Genomic DNA, 10,626 nt, shown 5'->3' with positions numbered 1-10,626 from the left:
AATGTACAGTATCTGGGAAGGCCTCCCTAGATATAACTGACTGTCCCAACACCCAAACCCCACAGCATTAAAAGCAGTGATTTTCACTCGGTGGTCCATTGGTCTAGGTAAAAAAAGCCCTGAGCATTTAAATGTCCTATTCAGGGATCTATGCTGTCACTGTAAAGTTCTAAAGAGCGGAAAAAACCCAATCACATAAAGGTTCTGGAACATAACAAGCCCCAGCAATTTCTGCCTACTCTTTCTTGTTTGCTATCTAGTAACAAGAACAGGCCAATTCCTATTCGTGTGCCCTATTATATGTAAAGCCTGTAAAAAGAATGCACAACACTTCTATGGCACTTACCATGTGCTTGGTTTAGGTACACCAAGAGATCACTGTAGTGCTTGTGCAGTGAAGTAAAGGAAGCATCTGCTTACGTTTGAAGTGATCAAAGTTGGGAGAAAACTGCTTGGGTTTTAAAAATACAAATGGCATGCTTCTGGAGGTTAGAGCAAAGTCAACAGGGTTCTTGGTTACTGAAGAATCAACATAGCAGCAGGTCTTGTCAAGAGAAATGCAGTTGTAAAATAACAGATATAAACTTTGAAAATTAACTTGCTTAAGGAAAATACCTGTCTTCCTAACACTAGAATTCTGACAAAGCTAACATACTCATTTTCTTCTGTAAATGAGTCCTGTTGAAATTTATTTGCTTATTTGTTTGTTTGTTTGCTTCTGGGATTTTGTTTGTTTGGTTTTCTTTTTTTAGAATCTTACCTGAAAGCCACAGCAGGACAGATTTATCACACATAACAACAGAGCCTATAGTTTTCACACACAATGGAACTCAAGTCTACAGTGTAAATAAGTCTATCTTTCCTCAATTCCCATTTTACTAGCCCATCTTCCCACCCACACAATTATAAGCAGCGTCTTCTACTTCTCAGAGTAAAGCTTAGAATAAAAGCCATCGGGGCCCTGTAGACCTTCCCCCCATAATGACCCTCCCAGACTGCCTGGCTACAGTCCCAAGCCCTCAGGAAAAGCTACATTTTCAAATGAGACAAAAGTGACCAGTGTAACTTTTTCTAACACAGAAAAACTGTGTTCATTTTATAGTTTTCTTAGAAAAATGTAACATTTCAAGTTCTGTTAAGACAAGCAGCTGAAGGCAAAAGGATATTTCAAGGCACGAAGGGTCTATAATCTACATTCAACAGTCATTTAAAGTATCCTGAAGGACATTCAACTTGTGTAAAAGCATCACTTAATAAAACCCAATTCCAGGTACCAGGAGCACAAGAAGTTAAATAATGCCATCAAAAACAGCTCTTGGGAACTCCCACATGTTTCCTGGAAATATATCTGCATAAAATCAGACTACACTGTACTGTTTTAGGGCAATCCATAAGCATTTTAAAGATTGCTTGTCCAGGAGTACTTTGAGTGGTTCTCTTAAAACGAAGAGGAAGCACAAGGAAAGACTGGAGGACTGCAGAAGGTGCATCCAGTCACACACATACAGAGAAGGGATTTAGGGGGAGGGAGGAAAGGAGAATACTGGGATTACAGTGAGTCACTGTGCTTAACATGACACTGTGCTTAACATGACACCTCCAAAATCTTCTGGACTTACTGCAGAACCCATCTGCCTAACCTTTAGGTAGGCAAAAGAAATATCAGATCTCCTGTTTGCCCAGTAGCAGGTGCTGCTCCACGGGAAGAGCGGGAGGCTGGGCTGGGCGAGGGCAGTGTCTGTGCTGGGCTGCAGGGTGCCTCAGTACGGCGGCTGGGCTGCCTTGCCTGGGGAGGGCCACTGTGGAGGCGCGTCTGGCTGATCGATGGGCTCGTAGGTGCTGCGGTCCTGGCCTGCACTGGTGACACCTGAATGGAGAAGGAAGAGAACAATCTTGGGTCAGAGCACAAGAACTGAATGCTCTAGAAGAAAACAACAGCTCAGGAATGCACATTTTACCAGCTCCCAGCACCTGTGGTCTGTGATCCTCACTGAACAGGCAGGAGGTAAGAAAAGTCACCCTTCCAACAAGCCTATTCTTTCCCTGAGAAATGCTCTCTTAGTAGCCACATGGCCATGTGGAAAGCAAGACCCACATAGCAGCACAACAGGTTTCTGCAACAGTGTATTTCAGCAAGACAAAGTGTGTGAGAGCTCATGGAAAAATGAACAGAGCCAGAAGCTGCAGGAACTCTAGCTAGCTGACAGCATAGATATAAAGGCATGATACATCCACAAACCACTCTTCCCAACAATGCAGCTATGCCTCAAGTGTAGCACCAAATTTGAATCCAACAGTGCTCCTAACTGCACTATCAACAATTTATCTGTGCAAAATCATGTTACTCTCCAGGGCATGAGCAGGGAAAGACGAGGCAGACAATGTGCATGGATAGCTCTTTATCTATGGGCCAGGCATTTGCCATGGGGTGAAAGCAATCTGAATCACAGATAGCCACCAGACTATGAGGGATTTGTTCTAAGCAGCAAGGATGCTCCCAAGCAACAAAGAGGGACTTCACGTAGGAGGAAAACAAGACAGAAAAGGCCAGGAAAATTTCAACACTGCTGGGTTCAAAAGAAAATGCCAGATAGCAGGAGAATGAGAGGAAATTTGTCAAGCACATTCAGCAACACAGTACAGAAAATCTTGTAAGAAAGGCAATTCAGGAGGGGATGTGAAACTACAAAGTGTCTGAATTCCCACCTGTGCCTGAGGAGACTCTCAGTTTGAGATAGTGTGGTTGAAAAGAAGTGCTGCCAAATGCCAAGCAAAGAGATGAACTCCTCAATGATACCTAGACTTTCTAAGGGATACACAGGTTGAACCCCAATGACAAGCACAGTGAGCAGCTAGTAAAAACTGACACAAAAAAGGCACTGCATGTGATTCACATGCCTCCTCTCCTCCAAGACCTATCCATCTGGATTTTCACAAGTAGCTGGCAGAGAGGATATCCACACTCCACTAGCAGAGAGGTGCAAATAGCACACAGTGCCCTAAGCCATCGTTTCCTTCCATGGCTTCTCCTCCTCTGCAGGTTTCCACCTCTTTTCACAGGAGTGTGATCTTTGCTACCACCAAAGCAGAATAAGAGACAGCTTCCAGACACTAATGCAGGTACACCATCTTTTGTCCTGCACAGCCTTCTTAGGATAACAAATAGAACTGTGACAAGCTGCAGGTTTTGCCAGCATGAATTCAAACAATCCCTGGCAAACAATCAATCCCTGGCAGCTGCCTAGGCATGCACTAGTACCAGGAATGCTTGGCAAAGCTGACCAAGACCCAGAACATCTAGACAGAGCACATCCTCTCTGCAAATCTTCCACATTATCACTATCAAATACCAGGGGAAAAATTAAATGTCTCCAAGCTAACTTCCATCAGGTAAACATTAGTCCCATATTCCATGTGAGGAACAAAGTCCAAAGCAATCAAAGTAAATAAGACGTGTGAGGCACACAGAAAGCTTGGAGTTAGAAATCCAGCTTTATTTCCCTCTTGGTCATAATCCAGTCAGAGGAAATACTGCCTCTACTTTCCTGCAGAAGGAAAAGAAAGGGTTGACAAAGAATGGACACCCAAAAGACTCCAACAAACACACACAAATGCAGAAGGAGGAAGAAGGAAAAGCTGCTCAACACCATTGTGGGCAAAATGGCTTCAAAAACCTCAGGTCTGCAAGGAGAGAGAGGAAGAATATAAACATAAAGCCAAAGACACACCAGAATGACAAAATGGGAGAACAAACATGAGCAATACAGAGCAAGCACCCTGTCTGCCTGGAAAGGAGGGCAGAATCCAGAGCTCAAGCTGAAGGGCCCAAAATGCAAGGCAGTCCTGAGGAGCTGGCCCACACTGACATGGAAGCAGAAAAAACATCCTACCTATGTTAAAGGTGTACTCTCCTCCACGCTCTCGATACATTCGATACACCAAGTAGCAGGACACAGGTTTGAGAAGGAGACTGAAGATGGCCATGCCTATACTGAAACGCTTCGCATCACTGAGGAAGTCGTGTGAAGGGTAGAAGATAGAGATGTGAATGATGTCTGTGAGGACTGTGAGCAGCAGGCCAGTCAAGAACTAGAAACAAGGACAGAGAATGGGACATGAACAGAACAAGGGTTTAACCACTGACAGTAACAGTCAGCATCTGTTTCCTGTGAGATCTATGTTGCACAATCATCCTTCACCCCAGTATCACACAGCACTCTTGGTACTGCCCCAGGCAGACAGATACTCCTAGATGAATGATCTTGTATTTTGTGCCTTTTCCTGTCAGATGTTTTCTCATAATATATTCTAGAATTGTTTATTTTTGTTTGCCAATCTATTCAATGTTCAGAAAAGGGTTTTGTTCAGAATGTTCAGAAATGTTCAGAAAAGCCCCTCCAACTCAAGCATATTAAACACTTTGAGTCCTCATCTGGCATTACAAGTAACAATAGCAGATAAAAAAAGGAAGAATCAAGTATGTCTCATCTCAGAGAAGAAAAATGATTGGCAGTGAGTGCTTCTCACCATGGTTTACAGAGCTCATAGATTTATATGCTCTCTTAAAAAAAAACAACAAACCCACCCAAACAGGGAACTGCTGTATTGGGAACAGATGAAAATCATCACCAGCTCAAAGACTCTGCCCTCCACCCTCTTCCTGAGCAGCCTGGGGGAGACCAATACACTCACCATCGTTATGGCATCAAGGGAATCTCGCTGCACAATGGCCCAGATCCCAACAGCAAGGACACTGAAATTCCCCCAGGCATAGGAGATTGGCAACATGTAATTCATGCATCCCCTACCAAATGAGACAAAAAAACCAGCTCACATTCACAATAATCCTGCAACAGTTTGGTTTCGTCCCTGTTCCCATACAAACACCTCACTCTTATATTTAGGATCTTCCTGCACACAGGCACGAACAGGGAGTGCTGATTCCCAGGGAACACCCCATTCTTAGTTTGAAGGAATACCCTCTTCTCCCCCAGGCCAGACACTAATCACTCACCACACTGTGAGCAGCCAATGTACCAGAATGATAGCCTATGAAAAAAAAACAAAACAGGAAGACAGATCAGCATGTTGGGAGAACTCTGGGAGGATCAATGTGAAACAGCACGCTCTTGTTCCCAAGAGATGGGTGGAAGAGTGGCCTGGACCCATGAACCAGTGCAGAAAGATGGTAAAGCAACTGGGACAGTGTAGACAAAGCTATTTTTCTCCACATCTGCTGCTGAGTATTTCCTGTGGTGCTACAGTGTAATCATTCATTCTTCTTGTCATCTCTGTCCACAGCTGATTCAGGGACCACTTAGCCTTTTCTAAATGGGTTATTAATTTTGGAACTCCAGACAAGTTTGCACAGAAAGCCAGGCAATCTGATTCACGCTGTGCTAGCACAGTTTATACATGACCAATCTGGCATCCCATTACCAAAAAGCCCATGGACAGTCATGCCTGCAGCTCCCACAATTTCATTCCAGTCCTCAGCAAATACTTCTTTCCAGTCTGTTCAGAGCAGTGGTCCAACCTCACTGCAGTATTAACAGACCTGAAGGCTTCTTCCAGAACTCTGTGAACTGATCCTGCCAGAGCACACAGCTCTTTTCACTCCCAGTGAAGCCACCAGGTCCAACAGTGCCCTGAGGAGCAGTAAGACAGTGCTGTCACAAATTCTGTATTCTGCATGTGTCTTTAATGATCCTGGCCCTTGTGCTTAATGGGACAAATTCAACAGGAAAGGATCGTACTGTACTAAGTGATACAAGGATTCTCTTCACCACTACCACTTGCCATTTTTGTAACCAAGGAAACACCCTACATGTTTATTCAGAGAGCAAATGGGAACAACAATTTATCACTTCAGGCTTCTTCTACATCTATAGCCCGCTGGTCACGCCAACAAAGGGAGATCCCTCATATTTGCTGTCTAAACATTTGTGAAAACAAAAATATGGAAGACAGGCTCTATAATCAGCCTCACTAAAGAAAAGCTGAAGCCTGGACATATCAGAGGATCCATGGGATACAGGCACACTTTCATTTTTTCCTAGCTGTGAGAAAGGCTTCAAATTGGCATTTCTGCTGGCCTTGGTATCAAAAAAAAGCAAACCCCCATTACCAAAACCCCTCTGAAGCACACTTCCCCCAAAAGGAAAGAAAAGAAAATTGGGAACTGAGTACGTAGCAAAGGCCTAAATTAGTCTTAGTAAGTGGGCACAGGAAAGCTGTATGCAGACAGGAACATTAAGACACAAAGAAGAAATTAAGATCTACTGGCACCCTGCTAGATTCTTTGACTTATAACATCTCTCCATGCTCTAACTTAAAACAAAACTAGTTGTAGGAGAAGAGAGTGGAGCTGTGGCGTAAGTGAAGCAGAGTCAGGAAAGCCCAGGGGTGGCCACTGGCTGCAGCTCACACTGCTCTGCCAGGACACCACAATGCAAATGACTTCCAGCTCTTCCTTCACTGCAGTGCCCCATCAGCTGCTGAGCACTCACTAGACCTTGCTTCCAACTTCCATCACTCATTAGACAGGTTTTTATTAATTATTTTTTTTAATTGATCATGAAAGCTTACAAAATGCTTCGCGACCCCTCACGCTTCCCCTTCTCCCAAATTGTACCACAGACACAATGGAAAAACTGCTAATCAGTAAAATACAAGATGCTCCTGGATAAGAATGGAGACGTGCAAATACTATTTCCTCAAGAGACTATCACAACATCAGGAAAATTCTTAATTAGGTAGTATTTAATTGCATGTTATATACCCACAAGACCCCTCAAGGCTCACCAGTTAACATAATTAGGCAGGGTGGGTTTTTATTTAAAGCTGACTAGATCAATACTGCAGCTACTAAATTATGAAGTATGTTTAGTCATCAGCATAAAGCAGGCTGATACTATGAGTGACTGCTGAAATAAAACCAAGATATTCCCTTTTTAGTTATTAGTCCCATTTACCTGACAGTACTCCAGTTCACTGTGGAATTGACTGGTGGTGTTGGTATGCTTTAACATAGAAAATATAGTGCTAATGAAAAACTACAGTTACTATATGAGATTAGTTAATTTGCAGGCAGTCTCCTGATAAGACAGCAGAAGAATTTAAATTTTTTCCATCTGTCCAAGGATTTAAGACCGTAGCTAAGACAGACATACATTTCTTCATTAACTCCTAAGACTTGAACTAGTGGTGAGAGCAGAAAATAAGAAAGGTAGGTCCTTTGTCCCCATCTCTTCTGGGAAAAAGGATGGCCATGTAATTAAAAGCATCCCATTGGAAACTGGGGAGAGCTAAGGAGAATTCCTACCTCCTTTGCAAATCCCAGCATGTGATGGAACTAATTGCCAAGCATAAAAAGAGCCTAGGTCTGCCAGGGTCTCATTAGATGGGAAACTCTTTGGAATAGGAACTCCTTTAAACATGCTTCAACACAGAACTTAGCACAAGGTTGAATTTTGAGTTAAAAATGAAACAGTTCCAAATTATAATTATTTTCTTGTTGTATCTAAATTTCTATTTTACTTACTTTTTTTGTATTTTTTTTTATTTTAGAGTGAGCTCACCTACTCTATGAGTGACATTCACCTAAAAACACACAAAATCAAAATATGAATCTGAGTGGCCACCTGTGAGGATGCTCCTCATTATTATAACAGAATGATAATAATGAGAGTGCTTAAGCAGTGGGACAGGCTATCCAATGGGGCTGTCATGGCTCTGCTCTTCTATTAAAACTCAGCTGATTTTTTGAGTTGAGCTATTTGATCTAACTTTGCAGTTTGCCTTGCTTTGAGCAAGAGGTTTAATCACATGACATACAGACATCTCTATTATTCCTTGATTCTGTGACTTAGCATTTAAAATTGCCTAAGCACAAAATGTGTGTTTCCAGGCACACGGATTATAGAGCATTGCCTAGGCTTGATCAAAGTCAAACATTATATTTCAAGGCTCTGCATGATTATTTCAATAATCATAGGTGTCAAGCTGTCATGGTAGAAGTATGGCTCTGCTGCTTCCCCCATGTTTTGCTGAGCATGGCTGTCAGAACCGAGCCAGTAGATCCTGTTCCATGAGAACGTTCCCCACCCACTCCAGGGCAAAGCCTGCTACATTAATTTTATAGCTCTTCAAGCAGCTTAAAGAGAGACCCTGAGGCTAAGATACTGCTACATTCTGGCACAAACACAGCTCAGTCATGCAGCTTTCTTGGAACTACTTCTATCACGAGGCTCATCTTTATAATCTCACAGAACCAGTAAGCAGATCATGCCAATGAATAGTAGCAGTGTGTGTTATTTCCAGGTCCCTTCTGAGTAAGAATCTTCCCCACCTTTGTGGTATTTTCCAGGGAATCAGGCCCTAACTTGGGAACAGTATGAAGTGTAGGTACAACTATTAACTGCCTATTCCTGCCTTTGCAGCTCAGAGCAGAACTGGCAGACGTGACAAGGAATTTCTTAAAGCTGAAAACAGTTCACTCAGGACAAACACACGCTTATCTAGTAAGAGATTGGGGAATGGTTGTCTGAAACATGAGAAGAAAGGCAACATTTTAGTTTTGTGGTCTTTGTGACTCATTCATTGAAAAATCTGTTTCTCAGCTCCCCTATCTCCATTTCCCATGGTAGAACATGTATTTCGTGTTGGCAAACTTTTTAATTAAATGTCCCTTGTTTTCACTGTTGTTTTAGCATGGAGAAAAAATAATCAAATCAAGTTAAAAAACAAAGCAGAAGGCAAGATCTTTTTATATTCCTAGTGCCCTGGGAATCACACAATAGTCCAAACTTGTCAGAGCAAAGTATCAGCTAGTTTCCAGAATGTAATATAATCCACATGCTGGGCCTTGAAAAATCCATTTGCTTACTTGCCTCTAACAAGGGAAGTTGCTTTTCTCGGTGAACTAGTAAGAGGGGTATTCATCATTATATGAATACCCATCTTTTATTTAATACAGTCACATGAAAGCTGTCCTGTACAAAGCTGAATTAATAATGGTAGCTGAGATAATACTATTCTCACATCCAACCCATAGGCAGCCTGGTCCAAGGCCACTGCTCACACAGCAAAAAAAACTCTGATGTGATCTGTGATGCTTTCACTCTCTGGGCAAAGCTTTAACCAAAGAAAGCATCTGAACCATGCTGTATTAAATGAAATCACAAAGTAGTGAAGCTAGGAAAGGACACACACACTTAGAAATCTCAGGGCTCTGAAAATGTAAAAGACAAAAAAATAATAGAGGAAAATGTCACGTGTCTGGTAGCACAGAAGACATCAGAATCAAACATCAACCTCAAAAGCAAACAGCGTGATTTTAACATCCACCTGGCTTGTCAGCAAGGAAGTGCTTCTTCCAGAAGTGAAAAATGTAAGGTTAAGTCTCTTTTATCTCCTTTCTCTGGTTATCAGATATTCACTGAAATTTACAAAGTGCCCTCAAGTGGAGCCTGCCCTCCCCAGAGGAGAAGCAATTGCAGTTATCCATCAGATGATAACCCCCAAGTAAATGGGCTTATTTTTCTAAGATACTTTGTCTGACAAGCAAAAACTTTGTCTCCTCAGGATCTCGTATGGTGTTTATCTTGGCTGAGCTCTGGTCAGCTGAGCTGGAAACCTCCATGGACACTAGTTAATAGCCAGCTGTAGTCTCTGCCCAGTCCTTGGTCACTTTAGCAACATCCCTGAAGTAAGAGCAAATTTTGGAGCCATCACCTGGTGGGTTTAACCATGAATCATAGAATACACTGAGTTGGAAGGGACCCATCAGGATCACCAACTCCTGGCCCTGCACAAGACACCTCAAGAATTCCACCCTGTGCTTGAGAGCGTTGCCCAAATACTCCTTGAACTCAGATAGGCTTGGTGCTGTGACCACTGCCCTGGGGAGCCTGTTCAGTGCCTGATCACTGTCTGGGAAAAACGTTTTCCTGATACCCAACTTAAACCTCCCCCGACTCGGCTTCAGAACTTCTACAGCCTTTGCCCATGTAAAAGAAAAAAAAGTAGGAACTTCAGTTTTTCCTCCTCAGAGGGCTCCGCAGTTCCGAGCAGGGCCTCAGCCAGGACGCGGACCAGGCACAGGGCTGGAGAACATGCGAGAGGAGAGGAGGGACACAGGGAGGGCCGATCCCAGCGCCCGCGGCTCAGCCCCAGCCGCCCTCCCGCTGCCCTGGCCCCGCTCCCGAGCCCCGGGGCCAGGGGAAGCCCCTACCTTGAGGCTGACGGCCGGCAGCTCCATCGCAGCAGCCCCGGGACCGCCGGCGGGGCCGCTCCGCGGGGCAGGGCCGGGCTCGGGGCCGGAGAGGGGCGGAGGAGCCGGGACACCGCCCCCGGGCCCGCCCTGCCCGCGCCCGGACACGGCGGGCGGTGCCGGCGGTTCTGGACGCGCCGGGGCCTTGGCTCGGCTCCATGAGGGGCTGGGAGCCCGTGGCGGCTGGGGGGGTCTGGCGGAGTCCGGCTGCTCGGCCTGCCTGCTGTGAACCGCACGGCTTCTGATCTCCTTAATGCCTCCAAGGCGGGTGCCACGAGGATGGTGCCAGACTCTTCCCAGTGGTACCCGGTCACAGGACAATGGGCATAAAATAAAACAAGTTCCAGCCCAAC

The 10,626-nt window shown here is 44.3% G+C and overlaps 1 protein-coding gene across 1 annotated transcript; it reads right to left on the bottom strand.

Moving 5' to 3' along the window:
• Positions 1-1,062: 1,062 nt before the first annotated feature.
• AGTRAP (angiotensin II receptor associated protein) lies at positions 1,063-10,317 on the bottom strand. The gene is made up of 5 exons (XM_005528302.3): positions 10,235-10,317; positions 5,015-5,049; positions 4,693-4,804; positions 3,891-4,089; positions 1,063-1,867 (listed from the first exon to the last, which is right to left on the bottom strand). The coding sequence occupies exons 1-5, from the start codon at positions 10,259-10,261 to the stop codon at positions 1,761-1,763; spliced, it is 480 nt and encodes a 159-aa protein (XP_005528359.1). The 5' UTR covers positions 10,262-10,317; the 3' UTR covers positions 1,063-1,760.
• Positions 10,318-10,626: the final 309 nt, after the last annotated feature.

This window comes from Pseudopodoces humilis, chromosome 24 (genome assembly GCF_049639895.1).
Source record: "Pseudopodoces humilis isolate 2021_Gansu_Grassland_sample_001 chromosome 24, ASM4963989v1, whole genome shotgun sequence".
Classification (NCBI taxonomy): domain Eukaryota; kingdom Metazoa; phylum Chordata; class Aves; order Passeriformes; family Paridae; genus Pseudopodoces; species Pseudopodoces humilis.
The sequence above is the reverse complement of the archived record's forward strand: the minus strand, read 5'-3'. Positions and strand labels throughout refer to the sequence as shown.

Bases quoted from the DNA above. Each gene is read 5' to 3' on its own strand.
- AGTRAP (XM_005528302.3), bottom strand. From the start codon at position 10,261: ATGGAGCTGCCGGCCGTCAGCCTCAAG. The intron at 4,805-5,014 runs GTGAGTGATTAG...CTCATTTGGTAG, and splicing joins CATTGGCTGCTCACAGTGTG to GGGATGCATGAATTACATGT. The intron at 1,868-3,890 runs GTAGGATGTTTT...TTCTCCATTCAG, and splicing joins AGAGTACACCTTTAACATAG to GTGTCACCAGTGCAGGCCAG.